General features: G+C 35.0%; 1 protein-coding gene and 1 long non-coding RNA gene across 8 annotated transcripts; both read left to right on the plus strand.

Annotated features, from left to right (window-relative positions):
- Positions 1-1,909: 1,909 nt before the first annotated feature.
- On the plus strand, positions 1,910-22,534 carry DET1 (light-mediated development protein DET1). Of its 7 annotated transcripts, none has more exons than XR_002026620.3 (11): positions 1,910-2,315; positions 4,357-4,784; positions 4,890-5,118; positions 5,986-6,120; positions 9,631-9,699; positions 9,867-9,923; positions 10,661-10,741; positions 10,822-10,986; positions 11,510-11,605; positions 21,874-21,986; positions 22,091-22,534. XR_002026620.3 is itself a non-coding variant. In XM_026028932.2 (11 exons), exons 1-11 carry the CDS (start codon positions 2,244-2,246, stop codon positions 22,228-22,230), a joined length of 1,587 nt encoding a protein of 528 aa, XP_025884717.1. In that variant the 5' UTR covers positions 1,910-2,243; the 3' UTR covers positions 22,231-22,534. The 7 variants fall into 7 exon arrangements, 5 of the variants coding, with proteins under 5 accessions (XP_025884717.1, XP_010318759.1, XP_025884718.1 ...); XR_011213055.1 differs by having other exon boundaries at positions 22,076-22,270; XM_026028932.2 differs by having other exon boundaries at positions 21,887-21,986; positions 22,076-22,534.
- Positions 15,593-17,201, plus strand: LOC112941123 (uncharacterized). Its single transcript, XR_003246160.2, has 2 exons — positions 15,593-16,594; positions 16,763-17,201. It is a non-coding gene; the product is annotated as an uncharacterized lncRNA (long non-coding RNA).
- Positions 22,535-24,636: the final 2,102 nt, after the last annotated feature.

The following is a 24,636-nucleotide window of genomic DNA, read 5'->3' on the forward strand; positions in this document are numbered from 1 at the left end:
CCAGTCTTCGTCACACCGGATCTTCAGGGTGAGCTAATGCTTCTAGCTTGGACTGGATCTTCTCCTTCATGTCTTGATGCCTTGAACTTCCGGCATGGACTAGCTTCTTATGTATTTTTAGCTTCTTAGAATACTCTTAGTTTAGTAATTTGATCATAGATGTTCTTGTGGTGATGACTTCCAGATTTTGGGGATAATAATAGTTATTGAATTGGTTTTTATTAATGAGTTTAAGTCTTCCGCATTATTTTATGATGATATTACATCGAAATGTTAAGGTTTAGATTGGTTGGTTCGCTCACATAGGAGGGTAAGTGTGGGTGCCAGTCGCAACCCGGTTTGGGTCGTGAAAATGAGAGATTGAATAAGTAACTACTGGAGTAGTGAATGAACTCTAGAGTATTGTGAGCAATAACATCCTTAAAATTGTACTTAATTTTCTCGACATGTGATTGAATTCCTATGTAGGGCTTGTAAAACCTTAAAGGTAAGCTTTTTGATGCTCACAAGTTGCGTGAACTATTTGTCATATGAATTTGTGTGTTTGATTGATGTTTTGTTGGCTTGGGTCTTGTCCACCATGTGCAAAGTGGGAGATGTAAGTTTTGGGTCATGGGTCTCTCATGTGTACCGAACCGACTCGATATGATTTTGTTCAACCTAATCCAATTTTGCTGATCCAACCCGATTAAATTAATTAATTAATTAATTAATTAAATGGATAATTTTTTTAAAAGAATAAGGGACAACAATCACAAAGTAACTGCTCAACCTCTCCTTAAAAGACTCCTAGTGGGGGTACCTTTCAGAATGTGAGAGAAGAGATGAGACAACGAAAAACAAAAGATCAGAAAAGAAAAAGAAACAAAAAAAAAGAAGAAAAAACTATCCTAATTTTATTCACAATCAATCAATACACTAAGAAGATTCTTGATTTGTGAATTGCTCTATGTTTCATTTAGGAGATGAAGTCGATCTTGTGGCTCTTCGAATTTGAAACGAATCTACAACAAAGACATTGTCAACAATTTCTGTTGCAAGTATTAACGTACACATCTAGTTGTTGCTTTGCCATTAAAAATCCTTCAAAAATGAATAAAAACCGGTGAATTATTTTTCAACAAAAACTCATTTTCCCAAGAAAAGACACTCAATTTTGAGTGAGATACATAACACGTCCATATTAAGAAAATGTGTTTGGTATGCATATTATGTACATTATATGGTGTTTAATAAGTCGACTTTTATTAAGTATATGAATATTTTGAGGTTCTTAATAAGTCGATTTATTATTTAGTATATGAGTATTTTAAGTTGTTTAATAGTCAATTTATTATTAAGTATTTGTTTTTTTTTTGCAAAGTATAAAAGGTTGTCTTATAAGTGTATTATGTGAGAAAAGTATTAAAGGGTCATTTGGTAGAGTGTATTAAGAAAATAATGCATGCGTCATTCTTGTTTATTAGTAGTACCTTGTTTGATATTCTTTCCCAATCTATGTATTCATAATACTTGTTTTAGTTATACAATCTATTGTTTATTAATGTGTGTATTGTTAGTATCATGAATTTCTAGATATTAGTAATGCAATGGTTTAAATGCATGCATAAACTTAATTAAAGATTCAATTGCCCCTCAATATCTTTTTTTTAAAAGAATCTTTTCCATCACAATAGTGAAAGATATCTTTATAAACAATTTTTTTTAATGTAATGCATTTTAATTTTTAATATATCAAATTAAACAATGCATAAAAATAATCTATGTATAATTGATGCAAGCAAAATCTAATATATACCCCAACCCCAAAATGATCTTTGCAATGGAAGACGTTATTTGTTCCCTTGTTATGAATAAGTAAAGTTTCTTATCTTCCAATCAAAATTCCCCAAACCAAAAAGTGATTCGTGGAAAGTAGATGTGTAGTATTAATTTTTGGTAGTGGAATTTATCCACTCAAACTTTTGGCCTTTCCCGAGTGTTACCGAACAACATACCTTAGCAGCACGCTTCCATCTATTCATACACCCTTTGTGCTTGTTGCCCCCATTTCTGCCGCTCCAAATGGTGCCTGCTCAATCTTTGCCACCACACCCAGCTCTTCCCTCTTAGACTTTATCGATCCTAATTGAGCCCTCCTTTTTTCAATCAATTATCTAATTTAGTCCTACTGCGATTTTGTATGATTCACAATTTTAATGCTGCTGAAAGCAATTATATAAAAGCTGAAACATTTTGCACTGATGTTCAAAACTAACAATGTTACCGCCAGGCTTTTTGAGCGCCAGATTTGCACCCCTGCTCCTGGCACCAGCGTATTTTTCATCTTCTCTTCTTTTCGTCGCTCTTGTTTTATTTATCTTTACTGTGAACTTCATTCAACAGCTCAACCCTTTATGTTGTCACTTTTTCTTATGAAATAATTTAATACTTATGCTCTTGGTTTTTAATTCAACTGCCAAGTTGCAATTGTCAAGACTAAATTCCGATTTTGTTAACCTTTTCAATAGTGGGTGATTTTGTCTCCGCAAACCCTGTGCTTGTATTATTACCTTAAATTGGGAAAATTTCTTTTTCTGCCATAGGGGAGAAAGTCATTCCCCTTTCTTATGGGCAGGGGACCACATGGAGATGTATAGATTCTCCAGCACCATAGTCTCATACTCTGATGTATTTATAATGTCATTAATATTATGATATACTTTTTAGCGAGCAGCTATGGCTACAAAGTTGTTGGGTGCATTAGCTGAAAGCAAGAGGAAGTCTCACAAACATTTTAAGGAGGGATCAATACCAAACTTTTCCATTTAAATTCATCTCAGGCCGACATTAATAATACGTAGTAGCAGTTTTATGTATCCTGAACATGCATTAAAAAAATCTCTAATAGAATTATAGAACTCCTAGAAAGCATATGACCTAAGTATATGCATAAACTAGACTAAAACATATAATTAAAAAAACTATACTGTAGTCCCAGATAAGTTGAAGTCGACTAGTTGGATCCTCAATACCATAAATGATCTGTTTGGGTTCCATAATATTTCATTACTTCGTACATAGGGACTAATGCATATTCCCAACTAATTGAAATCACATATATAGATTTTATTCCTTCATGAAGCCTATCTTTCGCTAAATCTTCATGGACTAAGCGATTGCAGGTCTTTCTAGAAATTCTTTTCATATGAATTTAGGTCTACCTCATCCCAGTTTAACACATTTAACTCATCATGATTTCACACCGATACACTGGTGCATTTGAGGTCGAAGCAAGCGTGAACAAATGTCCAAGTCATCTCAATGGACCTTATCTCATTTTATCTTTAATGTTTACTACTTGCTCCTCCTTGCAACGTGGTCCATTTTAATTTTGTTTGATCATGTATGACCGCATGTCCATCCTAATCTCCGCAACCCTCATCTTATGGATGTGTTGAACCCTTTAGCAGCTCAACCTCCATCTCATATAACATTTATGATCTTATAACTGTTCTATTATACTTACTTTTCGCTTTGGTAGGCATCCTTGTATCCCTTACACCCATAAACACTTTCCCATCAACCATCCGATTTTGATTTCATTTCAACATTCCAACCACTAATTGTTAAACTTCGCGAACTGCCAATTGAGCTACAAAGCCTAATCAAGATGTTTTTCTTTTTTTGCTTTTTTTTTTGTATTATCCATAATATCTCACACCAAATTTGGCTGCCATGTTTCCTTTGTTCTTTCCTTCTTATTCATGCTGATTCTTTTTTTCGCTTTCCTTTGTTCCTTTTACTTTTTTTCCCCTTTCTTTTGCTCATTATGTACCATCCACTGAACTCCTTCTTAGTGTGAATAGCAAACTTACAAAGCCGGGTTCTTTTTTTTTTTTAAAAGGAGAAAAGGCAACAATCTTCCATGGTTAGTATGGTTTTTTCTCTCTGCTGCAGCTGCAACCACAGTTTGCTTTTTTTTTTTTCACACATGACTTCCAAGTCTGGGTCTTTCTTCACTGCTTATTGGCAAAATTCATCCTCCTTTATGGTCAAACTATTACTTCATATCACTTATTTCAATCAACTCGTAGAGATTGTTGTCAAACTTCGGAGATACAAAAATATGGTGAAAATGTTGTCATCAAACTTTGTGCAACATGTTGCATTGATACTATATGTCTCCAATTCTTATAGGCAAATAACATGATCCAAAAGATAATTTCTAAGGTACAACATTTTCCAAAAGAATCAATTTTCTCCATACCAAATAGATCTGTCTTTTTCTTCGGATTGTCCATGGTATAATTGATCAGAGTTGGCATCTTTGATGCATACAATGGTTGCCTAAGAATGCTGGTGCACCCTTTGCAGATCCATCGTGCCAGAAGATTTTATGAGAACGTTGTACCAAGTTATACCATATACGATGTTGAATGTCCCGACCATTCATTTCGCAAGTTCACGGATGACGGTCTATATTTTGTAAGTTTCAGCCGAAACCATCAGGATCTGGTTGTTTATAGACCAACATGGCTGACATTTTCCTGCAAAGAAGAAGATTGTGATACTCATGATCTTCCTTTGAAAGCTAGAAAGTTTGAGAGCTTCTTCACACAGTTGTACAGTGTTACTCTTGCTTCTAGTGGGGAACTTATATGCAAAGATTTCTTTCTCTATATGGAGAGCAACCAATTTGGACTCTTTGCAACTTCAACTGCACAAATTCATGATGCACCTCCTACTGGAGGGGCAATTCAGGGAGTCCCTTCAGTTGAAAAAATAACTTTCCACCTTTTGAGGTGTGTGATCAGTCTCAACTATTAATTTCGTGAGCACTTAACATGATGTTTTGGTCTCTGAAGTTATCTTGGTTGCTTTTGTTGTGGTTGGTTTCATTAACTTAGGTTGGTGGATGGAGCTATACTTGACGAAAGGGTTTTCCACAATGATTATGTTAATTTGGCACATAGCATTGGTGCTTTCTTGTATGATGATTTGCTTGCTATAGTGTCTCTTCGTTATCAAAGAATACACATCCTTCAGATCAGAGATTCTGGAGATCTTGTTGATGTACGAGCAATTGGGGAATTCTGCCGTGAAGATGATGAACTTTTTCTCAATTCCAATTCCCAGGTAACTATGAGTGCTCTATGAGGGAGTGGGGGTTCAATTTCATCCCATTCTCATTCTTTTTTTTTCAAGAGAGGTAAGGTTGTCTAAATGAAGCACAAGGTTGTGCTAGAAATTACATAAAATTCAGTTCCTTATCAATTACTGTAGTTTTCTGAGAAAATCTGTCATCCTATCAACTGTATTAACATTTTCTAGTCTACAAAACCCAAAAAGAAAATACATCTACACTTTAGAGTATGAATGTTTTAATATTTGCTTTCAGAACATCATTTCTTTGACTTAAAAGTACCAGGATTTATTCAGCGTGAAACTGAAGTGAATTAGAGAAAAGTTCCTTTTCATATTACTTTCCTGATATGAAAGAGTGGAACACCTATTAGTGAGCCAGTTTAAGAGAAATGGAAGGAACTCCACTAAAGTTATAGTTCACCGAAGGACTAACCAAAAGGCCATTGTGTTTTCTTTCCCTCTTTTTTGTTTAAATGTTCACAGCTTTGGTATATCCTAGAAATTGAACTTCCATTGTCTCTCCACAGTGATTCCCACCAATATATCTGTCTTGTCATTACTTATAAAAAAAAAGATATCTATCTTGTGATTACATCAAAGTGGTCTGAAAGATCTTGTTTGTTGTTCTTTAAAGCTTTTGAGCGTTCCTTTTTAGGCAACCTAAATCCAAACATTACTCACCATGTGGAAAGAATTCTGAAGGATGTATATTTGATTTTGGCCATTTCTTTCTTCATATTTTATTTTATTTTGGGTTGGGGTAGGTGAGCAGGAGGGTGGAAATTTTGTATCTCTCTTATCTGAAATTTGACAAGGGTGTTGTGCATAATAATCTCTTACAGTAGCCTATTTCATCAGGTGCTTGTAAATCATGTTGGAAATGGTTTTCATCATAGTCTGCCTCAATCAGAAACTTCTTTCCTGAGCGGTATAAAGCAACGGCTGCTTTCATATATATTTCGAGGTATATGGAATGAAGCTGACCAAACCATGGTTAGTAAGAGAATATTGATTTCCGTATGTGCTAAGAGTGTTAGTATGTTGATTGCTTGATTGCTATGTAATTTATTATGTCATCAAAGCTGCAAATCATTAGATTATTCTGATTTAAGCTTGATGTTATTTTACTTATCTATCTTTTACTGATTTTGACCTCATACAAATGGAGGCTCACTACTTTTGGTTTTATATTTTCTTTTTGGGGATGTTTCTCTTTTGTGGATGAAATTTATTTGGTAGTTCTGATTAACTGGAATCATATTATAATTGTAATCATCACTTGTTTCGAATTTTACAGTATCTAATTGCTAAAAATAGAATATCAGATTGAAAAGCTCATTTCAGAGGAGAACAATGTTTCTAAAGTAGAATTGGACTGCTAAATAGGAATGAGTTCTTTATTTGATGCCTCTAACCTAAAATGCAATTCATCTAGGATATTGTTTGAAAAAAAACCTGCTAGAAAATGCAATTCATCAAGCATAACTCTTTCTGAATCACGTATCTTATCTATTTTGTGGAACCTCGATCAATAGGAGATTGTTTTCTCATGTTATAATTTATGAAAACCATTGTGAAATGGACGTCTTAGTGCTCTATCATGTTATAATAGTTTAAGAAGATCATGTGACATGAGTGTTTTATTTGTGGAGAGCAAGAAGAAACTGCCAATCATCTTTTCATGTACAGCAAAATGAAAAGTGAAGTTGCTATACACGTTTTTGTGTTTCGGATGGAACGAGTAATCCTGGGTTCAATTGCTATTATCTGTATGGGGGATGATTTAGTTTATGAGGTAGTAAAAAGACTGTGACAGCCCAGAGCCAACTGGAAAGGTATTACCAGTACGTCACGACTTTTGGGCCTAGTCTCCTTGGTCTTTAACCCAAAAGGCACCTTGACAGTTGAATCCTGAACTCACCCCTCTATGGTCCCCAACTTTTCCCTGCTATTCCAATGTGGAATTAGCTCAAGGTAAGCTTCACAATGAACCCACCTTGGATTTCAATCGCTTGCGGTTCGTGGCTGTTACACTTAACCCCCCTTAGGTTCTCATACTACTTGTAGCGGTCCAAGCCTAACTGTCTAGTATTCTTCGCTGCGGCTCAAATTTTGTGCCTCACAGTAGTGTCCCTTTCAATTTTAACCCAAAAGACACCTCAAGAGTTGAATTCCTGGTTCCACCACGTATGGTCCTAAACTTTCCCCTCCTATTTCGATATCGGATTTTCCCAAGGGGCACTTCAATCCTCAACTGGTAGCGGTTCTTGTGCCATCACACTAAAATGTTGCACCCTGTAAATATTGGATAACTTTTGACACAATTTAATGCTTTGTAGTTCAGTTTTATTAGGTTAAGCTGTTGGGGATAATGGAGTTGTTGTAACTGATGTTGAAATAATGTGATGTCTATCTAGAACTTAGTTAAAGTTGGTTGGAATGAACCTTTGAGTTATTTACCTCAAGTGTAGTCCTTTCATTTTATACAATTTGAGAAATGTAAATAGGGAGCTAGTGTGTTGACTTTACACAACAGTTAATCATACTTTGTCTTTTTATGACCCCAAACATTTATCTCCCATGCTAACGAGGGGATTTGCAGAAGCATGCTTCCCTAGATACTGTCTTTTAGTTCAGCACTAGTGGTGTTCATGTGTTGATAACTCACCCCCTTCGGGTCTCGCTTAAGGTTTCCCCACCACCGTGCTAGGGAAAGTGTTAATTATGACGCCACATGTAGCGGCCAGGCGCAATTTCCAAAATATTGTTTGCTCTTGCCCATCCTCTTTACTCAAAAAGGAATTCTACTTTAATTTAAAAATTAGAATACTAACAAAATTATACTAATGAACTTTTTTTAGATAGTATGAAAAATTGTATGGAATCACATGAAGTAAAGGTTGAGAATGAGAAGGAAATGGAATATAAATAATATAAAATAAAAAACATAAATTTCTAGAAAACATTATAATTATAAAGATTTATAAGGAATTTAAAATAATAAAAATAAAAAATACATTGAAACGAAAAAATAGAAGTAGAAATAAAAGGAATAATTAAAAAGTAAACAGTTTGTAATTACACCTTGTAATTATCAGCAATTCACAGCCTCCCCATGTGAATTGAAAAGTGTAATTACGGTGGCTTTCCGAACAGGCCTTAATGTCTCTGATGTCATCTTGTATCCTCCATGAATTTTAGTATCCTTGGTTAGACAGTTAATCAGAAGTAAAGTCACTCTCGATTTCTGAATCCATCAATTCAAATTTTACACAGAAAATTGTATGATCATTGTTTCTGTCATTAGGAAAGTGATAAAGGGAAAAAGAGAAAAAAAAATTAAAAGATATAGGGGGAGGAAAATGATAACAAAGACAAATTTATAAGACCAAATTATCATGCTCTAGAATTCTCACGATGCAAAAAATCATCCATGTCATAAATAATATTCTTCTTCCAAAACACTTGCCTTTTCCCTCTCTTCTTGAGTAAATTGTTTTCAGTACCTATGAATTATTTGGATCTTTTTTTTTTGAAGCTGGTAAGGTTGAATTCTTCAGCATTAAGGGTATGCTGGCTACCTCCAAAAAGGAATAATTACAGATTTCCTTCTGTGAATTATTTGAATCAAAATTTATCGAGTTACTTTTTGTGTTTTTTTAATCAAGGTATGTATAATGGTGCGGAAAAATTGAGAGGAAAAGGATCATAATTAGTTCAGTTGAATGTAGAATGTATATATCGTAGAAATCTTATAATCGAACCAATAAGCTAAATTTATCTTATCATGCATTTAAATTAAATATTGGGAAATGGGTCAATATGCTCCTGAAATGTTTCGAGATGGAGCAAATTGGGCTGGACCAGATTTGCCTACGTTAATAATTGGGGGTCAAATATGCCCCCCCCCCCCTTGTTACTAAAATAGGCAAAATTTGCCCTTGTTTTCTAGTTGCGGAAGTTTAGCACCCGTTGATGTCACATGTCCCGCAATCAAAGGATTAACTTTTTTAAATGGAGGGTAAATTTGAACTTTGCAAAGTTCAAGGGCAAATTTGACCCTTCTCTCTAATTTCTTTATCCTCCCATCTCGCCACTACTACATCTTGAGAACTATAAGTTGCCCATTGAATAATTCATAATTTTACCTTGTTTCTTTTCTAGGTTAACATAGCAATAAAACTTCTATCCATCTAGGATAGTAAACAGATCTGATCCATACACTATCGAACTCCTTTCTAAGGTAGAAAAGTTTGTATGCAAAGTTTCTACAAACTTTCAAGTACAATCTTATATGGGTATATGGGTTAAATGGACAATATCAACATGATAACAATACTTCTACTTCTAGGGACAAAGGTGATGGTTAGAAACAAAGGTGTTACAAGAATGATAACTGTCAATTAGAAAGCTAAATTGTAAGTCAGGTTGTGCACACTTTTAGGACTGCAAGAAGGTTAAAACAATCTCGTTTCCTGACTCTGGTTTCTCTTTTTTAATCAGAGAGTGCAGTGCCTGAAGAAGAAGTTTTACTTCCACTTTCAAGATTACATTGACTTGATTATCTGGAAGGTAGCGCTTTAACTTCAGTTTTCATATTTTTTATGACCCAGATGCTCTGCCTTCCAGAAAAACTGGACATATTCAGTTGCATCTGGTACCTACTGTACATTTCCAGGGCGTGATTCATTTTCCGAATCATTGAACATCTTGCTACTTCTTGACTGCAATATGAGCAGGTGCAGTTTTTGGACCGACATCACCTGTTGATCAAGTTTGGCAGTGTTGATGGTGGGGTGAGATTTCCTTTTTTGCTCTATGATATTTGTATTGTGGTCTGGTCATTTATTCTACTCGTCCATTATGTGATTCTGGTGAGTTCACTTGATATAGAAACAATAAGTGTGATGTTTGAATGGTACCCCCAAAAAAAAGAGGAAGAATTGCGGTTCAGAGTTGTTCATATGATGATTCTTTTTTAAAAAAATGCACACATAAGCAGTATCCGACTTCGTTGTTGCATAACTCTTATCTTAAAACGCATGGCACTAAGTCATTCAACTTGTCTCAGTGGGTATAGCTTGACTAGTAGTTATAGAGTCGCTGCATGAAACTCTTTCGTTATTTGCTTTATTTTGTAGAACATACATATTGCTGGTCTGGATCATTATATTTTACCTGTATGAAATCAATTAATATTATTAAGGTTTAGCATAGATGAGTTTGTAGTTGAAGCCCCTTTTTCTCATTCAATAAGAGGAGCTACTTTTGAGTTCAACTGTAACTATATATATAAGATCATCTTGCCCTCTAAATTTGTTTAGAGTTTCTTTTTGATGCAAGCCAATATAAGTTGTCACGACAACGTGTTACCAAAGTTCTAATCCAATTAATGTTGCATAGCCGTATATAGAATCTGTTTATTTCTGTTATTTTGGTGGTCTGATATCTCTTGTACTATTTAGTTTGAAGCTTTTGCGCTCTATGGGAATAGCCTGACACCCATGCATGCTGAATATTGTTGAATCTGCAGGTATCCCGAAATGCTGACATCCATCCTTCTTTTTTTGCTGTTTACAATATGGAGACTACTGAAATTGTTGCATTTTATCAGGTATATCTGAGGCTTAATGCAAGTGTTGTACTTCCTGTCATGCAATGTCTATCAGCATTAACTGTTTTCGTATCCTTCAGAACTCAGCCGATGAGCTTTATTTCTTGTTCGAGCTGTTCAGCGACCATTTTCACGTTTCATCCAAAAGTTCATTACATATGAACTTCATGTCCTCACACTCAAACAACATCCACGCCCTCGAGCAACTAAGGTGTACAAAGAACAAAGCAACCAATTTCTCTCAAGTAATGTTCTCCTCTGAGAGTCTTCTAGAGCTTCTCCCTTAGCTGAGCTTTGTTCTTTCCTTTTTGTTTTGTTTTTATTTTCTTTTAGCTTTTTCTCTAATAATTTGGTTTGGGCTCAGGGCTTAAACAACTCTTCTGCTTTTTGTATTTTTCTTTAATAAAGGGTTTAGACCCACTTTGATTAAAATAAAATAAAACGTTCTCCTGAACTGACGAGTTTTGAAGTGCTTAAGTAGCATTTTTTTTGTTTAGCTTATTTTATAAAAAATATTTTTACAGAAAGTGATAAAAAATATTTTTGAATAACTTCTTCAATTTTCCTAATTTTATTTTCAACCAAACACTACTGGGGAAGAGTTTTTAATTTTTATTTTATATTCTGATTTCCTAAATTTTATCGCACCTGTTTTTGAAAGAAACATGACCGAAGTTCTTTTGCTGTATCTCATTTGTATTTTTTTAGTATGAGGAATGCAATAGCTTTTGTGGTTTGAAACTGATGCCATGTTGTTTCCAAATGCAGTTTGTTAAGAAAATGATGGCTTCCTTGCCTTGTAGTTGTCAGTCTCAGAGTCCTTCCCCATATTTTGACCAATCTCTCTTCAGGTTTGACGAGAAGGTCTGCTTCTAGAATTCAATCTATATTTATTATGCAAAAGTTATATAGCAAATCTATAATTGGAACTAAAATCATGACATAGTTCAGTTGAATCTCTGACGTAATGACTAGCTGAATGAACTGCATGAATGAAATCCTTACCTCTTTTTGTTTGGTTTGGGGGTGTATTCTCGTGTTTGAACTTGTTAGGTTGATTGCTGAACCTTATATTACTTTGATGCGTTGGCCCTTCCCCATATCTGGATCAATGGGAAGAGTTTGTGGCTAACAGTCTTTGATAGAACCACCAAGGTTCTTTTTGATCACCATTTCTATGTCAACCCCTGATGCATGCAGATTTTCTGTTTCTCGGAAGGTTATGCATAATACATAACTAATGAACTGTTTATAGTGCATCAATTGCCTGATAATCATAAAACTATCTTTTCCAGGAAAAATATATCTTTTCCTTATGTTCATTTTATAGCAGAAACTCCTGAATCTAGAGCTTATGATGGTCTTGGCAGTTAAAGTATTAGAAAGACTTCGTATGCATACGTGTGAAATGTTCCTTGAGTACCTGGAAATTAGCTAAGCATTTATCTTTTTCTTAGTTCAAGTTAGAGACATTCAAAATTTAAGACTGAGATGCTACTGGGCAATTTAAAAGTTCTTTATTAGTTATCAACACTTGTTCTTGAAAATGATAGCAATCACCGCCATGTGTGAGGGATAAATGGAATTACATTATTCAAACAACTTTTATGATATGTGATGTGCATGTATTGCATGGTAAAAGAATTTCTTTTCTTTTCTATGTATTGAACTTGGTGAAGTAAGCTACTCCAAAGTGGAGGTATAAAGCAGTTCTTTAGCTAGGCATTGAGCAAGGTTGTCGAGTTTAACCTACAACATTGTAACAATCCCATCTTGAATGTGTTAACGAGGGATATATTCATTGATGGGTTAATTTGGGCATAACCGAAATTAACCTGACCAAGAGTTTGGATCAGGTAACCCAAATTAGTCCTTCAGAAAATCAGGAAAAGTTTGTTTTTGTTTGTATTTTTGGGTTTGGCATGGTTGGTTGTTTCTCTATACTTCCACATAAGGTGGCAATTTCAGCCCATATAATTGAAATTAAACCATTTTGCCCATATTAAATTAAATTGATTACTCATAGTTTCTTTCCTTTTCTTAAAGGGTTAGTATGGTTTTCAACCTATTTAAGCTCATACAAATATGGACTAAGTCGATTAACATGAGAATCCTGTATACCCATATATCAATCTCTTATAAAAAAAATCCCTAATTGCACTATTTATTTTTGAAAATAAAATTTTAAAAAATGGGGTTGGGGTTGGGGTTAGTGGGGCTTGGAGCAAAAAAAAATTGAAATTTTTATTTAACCTTTTTGGATCTGGGTGGAAGGTGTCCTAGGGTGGGGGTGGTGGCATTTTTTTTTTTTTAAAGAAATTGAACTTTTTAAATTTTTCTATTAAAAATATGTTTTTAATTCTTTTTGTGGGTGGGGGCAGATGGGGGTGGGGGTGTAGGGATTGCCCATTTCTTTTTCAAAAACACTAAATCAAATTTTAGGTTAAGGGCTAGAGTTTTAGGGTAATATTTTTTTTTTTGGAAAAAGTAGAATTTCTTAGTTGAACAAATAGATTTTTTTCTTTTTGGAAATTAAGGGTAGGTTGGTGGGATGAGGGCAATTTTTTTTTGTTTTTTTATTTTTGGAAAAACAAAAAAATGTAGGGGTCGGTTGGTGGAATGGGGGGTAATTTTTTTTTAGTTTTTGGAAAACAAAAAAAAATGGGTAGATTGGTGGAATGTGGAGAGGGGGGTTGGGAGTAATTTTTTTTTTTTTAAAAAACATTTTTTTGTTTTTGGAAAACAAAACAATTTGGGGATTAGTTGGTGGAGGGGCGAGAGGGGGGGGGGGGAGTGGTTGGGGATTGGAGGATGCCCGGGGGGGGGGGGGGGGATTTACCTAAACCATATTTGACCAAATCCGTATTTACCCATATCCAATTTGGGTAGATTGTAACCCAAACCATTTTTGCTCAATCCGATCCAATCCAACCATTTGCCACCCTACTTCCATATACGTTCTCCGTGTAAAGGGAAGAAAACAAGCTGTGCTCTTTAAGAAAATTAAGTTTTTTGTTTTGTTTGGTCGGTATATTTATCTTCTCCCCCCAACCCTCCCTTAAATTCTCTCTACAGTTTTACACACAGCAATGTGTAAGTAATAGTCCTCTTTGGTTTAGTTTGGCAAGTATTTCTTCACTTTTCATGCCTCTATATAAAAAAAAAGGAAAAGAAAAGAAAATGTTTCTTGTTTGGTTGTTGAGTGAATTCTCACTTTATGCTTATAATGCTTTCTCCCTTCGTTGGAAAGTGCAGCTTTTTGCTTCGTAGCACCTCCAAACACACTTCCCTATGAAGAGAATTTTCTTTAGATTTGGTGGGTATAGTTCCCTCTTGACCCTTTAATTTGGTTTTGTATGAATTTCTCTTCATTATTACCCATTTCCTTTATATAGAAAGAAACTTTTGGTTTTGGTGTTTAATATGCTCAGTCAATTTGATCATTCCCTCTAGCAAGGAAAAAAATCTGTTTATTTTATGAAGGAAAAAAGGCCAAAAGCCCTAAAGTGCTCAACTATGGAAAATAGAACAATATTGCCCTCCATTTGAATTTGATCCTTACTATGCCCTTGCCCTTATCATTGGTGGACTGACTCAGATTTGCTCCTCAACTATTGGAAAAAGAACTAATTTGCTGTCCGTATAAATTTGGTCCTAAATTGCCCTCATTGCGGATGAACTTGCTCCAATTTGCCTATCAAAATTAACAGACCTTAAATATTTTATTTTTAAAACAGATTATATTTAAGTCCAAGTTAACAAAAAATAATATTATATTTATTAAAAAAGAGAGTGCTACCTTGAAAGATAATAATCTTAATGCTTAAATGTTCTTGTAAAGACAATTGCTCAAAGCAATTATACAAACCGTAAAAACTTGGGATAGATCTAATTTCTCATCATGATTCTGTCTTCCCCCCATTAAAAAAATCTTTACCCTCATGATGTTTAACAAATTAAAATACAACACATTCAGCAAATTGGAGATCTTAAAGAGAGAATAAATAGTCTTCAATTTCTGAATATCGAATTGAAAATTCTCAAAGATGTGATATATAACTTAAAGTAAATGAAGAAATTTGAAGTACACTTCACAAAAGTTTTTGATCGTGCTGAAGAAATTGCAATTTTGTCATGTCAAAAAAGAAAAAAATTGGTAAATGTATCAATTTTATATTTGTTGAACTAAATTTGTGCGTATGATCGCAATTGTGACACAGAAGTAATGATCTTCAAAGAGACAATTATTAGTCATCGGTTGAGCAAAAAGGAATGATTAGGGAAATATTGCTCATCCCTTTTTTATGTGTATTTCTTAAGAAAATATAACTTCTACATATTCTTTTTTCTTCTCCTCGACTCTTTTTCTTCCTCCCGTCATTCTAGAAAATAGAAGTCAAATAAACCATTGACTTCAATGAAATGGCTGATTGAAAAAATGTGAATCATTAGTTTGGAGAGGCAAATTGAGTGTTTTCTTTAACGTTAAAAGCATATTTGTGTTGACATACTCACTAGTTTGTTAGTTTGTTATCAATTCTTATCAAGTTATCAAGTTGTTAGAGTAGATTTAGATTAAGTTGTTAAAGTAATTCCTTAGATTTAGTCAACTTATTTATATATTAAGTTGTTAGAATAGTTCCTAAGAATTAGTCAAGTTAGTTACATCTTACTTGTATTTAAGTTGATGCTATGTTTGAATAAAAGACATTCAAGTTTGCTTTGATTCTCAATCTCTTTATGGTATCAGAGCCCCTCTAAAACTCTGACGAGTTCGATCCAATTTTTTTCCCCTCTCTTTGCGTCCAAACATGGTTATTCTTGCTACCACCACTGAAAGTGCTGCTGCAGTTCCGACTACCACTCATGTGGTACAATTTAATCCAGCTGCCCAATTACCGATCAAACTCAAGGTAACCTCAATTTCGCAACCTGGAAAGCGAGGTGATGCTACTCAATGGACACAAGCTCCTTGGGCATCTCACTGGTAACAAATCTGCTTTGCCAACCACTATCACACAAACTGATAGTACCATCTCCAATTTTGAATATGAGTTGTGGTTTTGCCAAGACCAACTAATTCAATAGGCAATGATGACATCCGTTGAAACCACCATTGCTCCCACTATTGCAGCTTCCGCTTCCGCAAAAATAACTTGGGATATCCTTCACACATCTTTTGCCAATAAGAGTCACACTCGCATCTTCAGCTTGCGAGGTCAGTTGCAAAACATGAAAAAGGCCTCCAAGACGGTTGCTACTTACCTATAGGAGATCAGATCGATTGCTGATGCTCTCAGAGTAGTAGGTTCTCCGGTGGCTGATAATGAGCTAGCAGTAAAGATTGAGTGGCCTAGGTAATGAGTACCATGAAATCACTGTTGCTATAAGAGCGCGCGACACAACCTTAAGCTTTGAGGAGCTATTCCAGAAAACTCATGGACCATGAACTCTTCCTCAAACATTAAGACATTTACAGGTCATCCTCCATCATCGTGGCTGCAGTTGTACAAAAGACCAACTTCCAACCCCAACATTAGAAGAATAATTGTCGCTTCCCAAATCAGTCTTCAAGACCACAACCCCCACGACAGGCGGTTCCTCGAAATCAATAGAATGGGAGACTACCCAGGCAAGCGGTAAAGTGCCAACTTTGTCAAAAGATCGGTCCCACAGCTGATGTGTGTCGCTCAAAATCGCACAACCACTTTGAAGCTAAGGTCAACTTTGTTTCAAATCATCACTCAGATGCATCTCTTTGGATCCTTGACTCTGGAGCAACCCATCATGTCAAAACAGAGTCAAATAATCTTGAAGAATAATCCGACAATGAGGAAGTTTCCATGGGTGATGGTAAAACTATTCCCATTACTCACACTGGTTTAACTCAACTTAAGGCTTCTAATTCCAATTTTGTGCTCTCTAACTCTGTGCTCCAGCTATAAAAAAAAACCTTATATCTGTTGCTATGTTTTGCACTGACAATCTGACCTCAATCAAATTTTTTCCACTCTTGTGAAGGATCTCAAAACTCGGAGATTGCTGGTAGAAGGCCAGAATAAACATGGACTCTATGAGTGGCCCAGAGGGATCATGTGTCACCTTCCGCCAACTTCACCTCCACCAAAGATTCCCCTCAACTCTGGCATCGTCGCTTGGGTCACCCTCATCTGAAAATCTTAGACTTAGTACTTAATAAGTTCACTTCCCTTTACCACAAAAGAAAAGTTTCATTTTGTAATTCGTGCTCATCAAATAAAGCTCATCATTTGCCATTTCAACGACTCACTTAAAATAGTAATGCACCACTTCAAACTTTGTTTAGTGATTTATGGGGTCCATCACTCATGTTATCCATTGATAAAAAGTTGTATTACTGCATTTTTGTTGATCATTACACCAAATATACTTGGTTGTATACAATCAAAAATAAAAATGAAATCGCTTCAATTTTTGCAAACTTTCATGCTTTAGTGGAAAAAAATTTTAAACACAAAATTGTCTCACTTTATACTGATGGAGGGGGTGAATTCACAGGTCTTAAACAATACCTACAATGCCATGGCATTGAACATTTGATCTTTCCACCCTACGCGCCCCAATGAAATAGTCACATTGTCAAAACGGCTCGAATTCTTCTCAATGAAGCCTCACTACCATCTGAATTGTGGTCCTTTGCCTGTCATAATGCAATCTATCTCATAAATAGACTCCTTATACCTGGCCTGAATAATGAGCGACGACATAGTCACATTGTCAAAACGGCTCGAACTCTTCTCAATGAAGCCGCACTACAATCTGAATTTTGTTCCTTTGCCTGTCATCATGCAATTTATCTCATAAATAGACTCCTTACACCTGGCCTGAATAATGATTCTCCGTATAAGAAATTATTTGGCAAACCACCAAAATACTCTTCACTGAAAATTTTTGGTTGTCTTTGTTATCCATGGCTTAAGCCATATACACAAAATAAGTTTCAGCCTTGTGTCTAATTAGGATTTTTTATTGTTCATCATGCACACCTCTGCTTTGGTCCAGTGCACTCAAAAATTTTCGTCAGTCGTGATGTTCATTTTGTGAAGACATTTTTGCTTTCATTCAAATGTTCTCACACTTGCAAAATAAGTTTTCCAAGTTACAATGGGAAATCATAGAGTCCCAAGTTTGTAAGGATACTCAGCCAGCAATCCAATTAAATTTGGACTCCAATCTAGTTCCAACTCTTCCACCTCCTATTCCTATCACTCCTATTCCTATCACCTTAACAGTTCCCTCTAATTCAAACACACCAGAGTCCAGAATTGAAAGGCAGTTTACCAACAATGTCCACTTCATCAGCAATGATTCCTATCTCTACTCAACCTCCTTCACTACTTAATGAAGCAGCCCACAACTCTCACCCATTACTCGATTCTCATCGTCCATCACACAACCAACATCCACCGAATCCACCAGCAATTATGCCCCCTCTACCATTCGATGTTGTCACAAGGTCCAAAAATAATATCTTCACACCAAAGAAAAAATTCAGCTTCTTGGCTCCCCTTTCTCCCACTCCAAATACCTTTAAGCAAGCTGTTAAGCACATTGAATGGAAGAGTGCAACGGATATGGACTACAAAGCCTTAATGAGAAACCAAACTTGGGAACTAGTACCTCGGAACCCGATAAACAATGTTGTTGATTGTAAGTGGTTATTTCGTATTAAAAAAAAGGCTGATGGTTGTATTGATAGGTACAAGGCGTGATTAGTCGCAAAAGGTTTCACACAATGTCCAGGATTGGATTTTCATGAAACTTTCAATCCGGTTGTCAAACCAACCACCATCAGAATTGTCCTTTCTATTGCAATTCAAAATAACTGAAAAGTTCAGCAACTTGATGTGAATAATGCATTTTTGCAAGGTAACTTATAGGAGAAAGTATTCATGGCACAGCTGAAAGGCTATGTCAACCCTGATTTTCCAAATCATGTCTGTCGTCTCAAAAAGACCATTTACGGCATGAAACAAGCTCCTCGTGCCTAATATGAAGCTCTCAAATCTCACTTGACTACAATTGGGTTTGTTAATTCTGAATCAGATGTTTCTCTATTTATTTTCACATCCGAAACTGTCATGATGTATATTATAGTGTATGTTGATAATATCATCATTAGTGGAAATTACCCAACCTTGGTCACACATGTAAACTCTCTGACAACTTTTCCCTAAAGAACCTTGGTGGACTCAACTATTTTTTGGGGATCGAAGTTAAACATGTTCCAAATAGGATTGTCTTATCACAATCCAAATACGTACTTGAGATTCTCTCATATGCGGATATGTACCCATGTGCTCAAGCTCACCACCCAAAGCAGGCGATGGTTCACCTACTCCCGAAACAACCTTGTATCGACGACTATTGGTAAATTGCAATACTTATTATTCACGCGCCACACGCCTTGATATTCCTTTGCAGTTAATCAACTATCACAACTTATGCAATCTCCAAATTTGGAGCATTTGAATGCAGTAAAAATGGTGCTGCGATACCTCAAGGCATCATCAACGTCGTGTCTGCAAATCTCTAGCCACTCTGATAGTAATCTGTATATTTATGTTGATGCTAAATGGGCAGGTGATCCTTGTGACAGAATCTCCACATTTGGTTGCATACTCTTCTTGGGCCAAATTCGACCTGTTGGTCCTCTAAGAAGCAACAATCAGCTGCTCGTTCCTTTACTGAAGCAAAATACAATCGGTAGCCAATGCACTCTCTGAACTTACTTGTAGGTTCTTGATTGAAATGCGATATCAAGTCTTGCAAACACCAAGCATTTTTTGTGATAATATTGGCGTTTCATATCTCAGCAAAACCCCCGTCTTCCACGCTAAGATGAAGCACATTGCAGTAGATTTCACTACCTCCGCAACAGTGTAAACTTAGGTAGAGTAATAGTCAAATATCTTCCTGCAGGGGATCAAATTGCAAACATTCTCACAAAGCCGCTGCCCAAGCCCGCCTTCCTTCGATGTTTATTAAGTTAGGCGTTGTTGCACCACACCTAACTTGAGGGTGTGTCTTGACATACTCACTAGTTTGTTAGTTTGTTATCAATTCTTATCAAGTTGTTAGGGTAGATTTAGATTAAGTTTTTAAAGTAGATCGTTAGATTTAGTCAACTTAGTTATATATTAAGTTAGAATAATTCCTTAGAATTAGTCAAGTTAGTTATATCTTACTTGTATTTGAGTTGATGCTACGTTTGAATAAAAGTCATTCAAGTTTGCTTTGATTCTCAATCTCTTTAATTTGAGACCAAATCCAAATGGAGGGTAAAATTGTTCTATTTATTTAGGGCCTATGAATAGTTGGTAAGCATGTTTGGTCCTTTTTCCTTTTATGAATATTATCACTATTTCCACATCGATGCATTTTTCTCCATCGTGGAAAAAAGAGAGTTCTTTTTTGTTTAGGGGGTATGCAACAGACTATGGAAGAGACAAACAACTGATGAAAGGTTTTTGACTTGATTGCGCTCAGTTACATCCCATGATAACCGTGCCCTTATTGACCCAGTAAACATTAGTGAGTTGGGTCATTGATGCAAAGGATTGGGTGTCGAGCCGAGCTTTAGCGAGCCCAATCGACCTGATCAGTTGAGCTTAGCCTATGTGAACTCTTCAATGTTTAGTTCTATATACTACTATGTCATTAAAAAATATTTAATTTATAACAAATTGGTTAATCAAGAAAAATAAGTATTAGGGGTCGTTTGATAGGTGTACAAGAATCGTGTTGAGTAGAGTATATTAGTAATGTTGGTATTAATATGTTGACATTATGCGGAGATTATTTCTTATGCACGGTTTGGTTTGGTGTAAATAACATGCTTTGCATAATATCTGAAAATAATTATTTGTTTACAAAAACACCCTCCACAAATGTGTGGGAAGGACGTGGGAACACTAAGGGCAATTGTGTCTTTAACCATGCTAATGCATGCACTAAAAATCCTCACATTGCTAATACCATTGTTCGTCATCTATCAGTTATACATAGCATGATACCAAAAAGATGTACAAAAAAAAGAAGGTATTAGTAATGCATAAAACTAATGTCTTATTTTTTTTTTCTAATGCATCCTTGCAAATGACCCTGTAGTATAATTTGGTTATTGCATTCAAGTGTGATTGAATTATATGTATAATTTGGTTATCGCATTCAAGTGTGATTGAATTCTATGTGTTATTAGTTTAAGTTAGACCTTAAATTTAAATGAAGGTAATTTTATATTAAACATAGAATAGAATATTCAGAAAAAAATAATATAAAAATCACAATACATTCAAGAAATCTGTACAATATTAATTTTCTTTAATTTTTGAGTTCTTGAACTTAAAATATTTAATAACATTTTTCACTACCCATAAAATATTTTTAGTAATGATGTCTAAAAAAATAATTACATAAATTTTTTTAAAGGAGTACAAAATAAATTTGTTAATAGTAAATAATAATTATTGAATTAACATCTTGCTAACTTGACTAAGATTAATGGATTAATTTTTGTTTTAAAGCATGATCAAAACAAGCCAACCAAGCCGGCTCAACCTAGTCCTAGTTTTAATAGAGACTAGCTTAATTTTCACCAAAACTAAGCTGAACTAAATACAGGCGAGAAAAGCCGAGTAGTAACGTGCCATTTGATAACATAGTCTGGGTTGAGAGAGTTATCCTTAGTGGATGAACATTTCATCTTATATCTAACAATAAGCCGAATCATCTAGGCTTATTTTCTGCAACAGTGGATGATATTTGGTCATTTTGAGCAAGTTGATAGGAGGGTATTTTTGTTTCTTTGCAAATTTCAGATCTAACTGCAGATATATTAATATTGCAACCATTTTGAGAATAATTTCCAATTAGATTACTGTTAGTCCTTCATGTACAATCTTGTTTTGTATCATTCTGATACTTCAGAATTTTTTCAGAGCGTGCAATTTCTTTGCAGCAATTTGTTGGATCTACTCAGCCCTCTCATCCATACCGCAATGTGTATTTTTTTGCTTAATTGCAATATATAAGTGTTAATTCTATATATAAGTTTGGAAATTTTCTTGTGAGCGGTTTAAATTCCTTATTAGCCTTCTATTGCAGCTTATTTCAGCTATTGACCGCCATAGACAGTCTACTGACCATCCAATCAAATTCATTTCTAGAAGACAACCCAATATCCTGAAATTCAAAATGAAGCCAGGTACGGACTTTTTTATTTATAATTGTTGACATGCTTCATCTTCTGGTGGTAAAACTTGGCTTGTTTTCTTATGCTGCTTATTATTAAAGTACATTTACTATCAGGACCTGAAGCTGGCAGCACAGATGGGCGAACTAAGAAGATCTGTTCCTTCCTCTTCCACCCAATATTACCCCTTGCACTTTCTGTTCAACAAACCTTGTTTCTGCAGGCATCAGTTGTAAATATCCATTTTCGTCGATAATGTAAAAACTTAATTTATATGTTACCGATTTGTTTATAAATTTCTCTAATAACCTCTAGATTGAAATCAACCTAGAAATCACAAATTCATCATAACAGACCCGTAGATGCTAGTGTCTTTGACTTCTACATTTTCTTTGTTACAAGAATCAAACAAATGCTTGATAGAGTGCCAAGACGGTTAGTATGGGTATAAGGATTAGTTCTTCTGTAAGTTTTTGTTACAGCTTCTCTTCTAATTAATTGATGTACATTCAGATGTTTATTTGTGAGGTAGAAAACTGATGAAGACCCATTTTTGGTTATCTATGGATACTGTAGACTATGGTACACAAAATCTTTTACCTGTATCAGCTGCTTTGGGATGTTTAAGTCAGAATAAAGGAAGATGACATATAACTAGATTTTCCATTCGTTGTATTTCTAATTCTGTCAGCATTCCTTTTGGTTTCAATTAGAAAAGCAATATGATGATGCTTGAACGAATTTGGATGAAGCAAGTTCGTGAAGAACTTTTGGTATGAATTAGGAGTGATTAACAGTTAAGTTGAATATAAGTCGATCAAATGTTAAATAAAAATGGGTCAAATGCAGAACTTGCTTCATATTTTAAACGAGTAAAAATGAGTTATCCAAGGGATAATATTGATAAACATGGATATATATTATTATAGTATAGAGATTGTGCTAAAAGCTAAAGGCGAAATGGTTCTTGTACTTGTGTCTGCTTGTATTATGGACACATCTACTTACCCTTTTTGTCATCCTGACCCTTGAAGCCATCAAACCCACATTTTAAACACAATTTTTGATGTGGTATGGTGCGTGTTGCACAAACTCATACACATTGACCAAAAGAAAAATAAATACATGTATCAATATTATATTCCACATTGGCAAATGACTCATATGAACTAAGAATTGTCCAAACCTTCACGAATTCTCCACTTCTCCCCTTCTCCCCTTCTCCTCTCCGCGATTTCTCACAGTTCGTTGCGATTTTCTCAGTTGAAGCTCAGTTCTATCACAATTTTCTTGTAAGTTCTTGCCTTTTATGTTAGTTCTGATTTTTTTTATATTCTTCATGCGTATCTTTTTGATTTTAGGGTCGATTTTCATTAGATTTTCTAATTTTTTGGGGAATTTTACTTTGGTTTGGGTGTAATATTAGTGTATTATGCTTTCGTGGTTTATGTACGACTTTGAGCGACTTCAAGGACATATTTCGTGAATTCGAGTAGATTGTAAGATTTATTTGTAAAATCTCAATTTCGACTAAAATTAATATTTTATTTCTGGTCAATTGTCTCGGGTATTGATAGTGTTAGTGGTTCATTGGTACAACAATTCATTATAAGGATTGGGTATTGATAGTATTTCCTTAAACTAATTAGGACTATTTTTCCTATATTCTTGGTAACTTAATGTCTTTAAAAATAGTTGTTTTTCTTAGACTTTACAGGCATTATAAGATAATGACTTTAACTATAGCGACACTTCAATTTCAGTGGGATTATTTTGTATTTGACCATACTTTAATGTATGTCAATGGAATCACTTTTCTTGAAAGTATTATTAGAGATGTAGATGTGTTGCATATTATGTTATTTCATTAAATAGCACTAGAATTGGTGTTGAAAATGTTGAGACATTTGGATGCGGAGTCAATAAGAAGGGTATCTTTTACATGTTAAATACTGAGTCTAATGTTTTAGACTTTCTTAATGGTTTGAATGGTGCTGATTTTGTTGATGGATATATTGTACATTCCATTGGTATACTTTTAGTTGTTGAGGAGATACTTGTAATGTTGATGTGTCCTCCTCTCCACAAAAAGATAATGTTGATGTGTCCATATCTCCACACAAAAATAGGGTTGATTTGTCATCCTTCTCATAAATAGATAGGGATGATGTGTCTTCATCTCAACTATTTGATGAAAATGCTATAGACATTTAAACCAAAATTTGTCCCCTATAGTTGAAGAGTAGTCCCATTTAGTTGAAGGGAGCAGTCCCCTAGAGTTGAAGAGCAAGTCCCTAGAGTCGAAGAACATTCTGATTTTGATTCACTTTATGATGTTGATGAAAATATTGATGATTTGAGTGATTTGAATGAGGATTTGCTTCAATCTAAGCACTCTAACATTCAAGAACAAGTTAAAAAGAAGGTTGATACCAAATCTAGATGAGATACTATTGGTCCTGTCGATATAGATGCTAATTTTGAAGACATTTATAAGGAGAAGAGGGGGAGTGAATTTGGGTGGTGATGACCCTTATTTTGATAGCTCAGATCCTGATAGTGACAATAGTAAAGATGAAGGAGATCCTGCATGAGAATGATGAAGTGGTAGATCCAACACCTAGGAAGGAAAGTACAAAGATCTACTTTGATCCAAGTGATA

The sequence above is a fragment of the Solanum lycopersicum genome, chromosome 1, assembly GCF_036512215.1.
Source record: "Solanum lycopersicum chromosome 1, SLM_r2.1".
NCBI lineage: Eukaryota > Viridiplantae > Streptophyta > Magnoliopsida > Solanales > Solanaceae > Solanum > Solanum lycopersicum.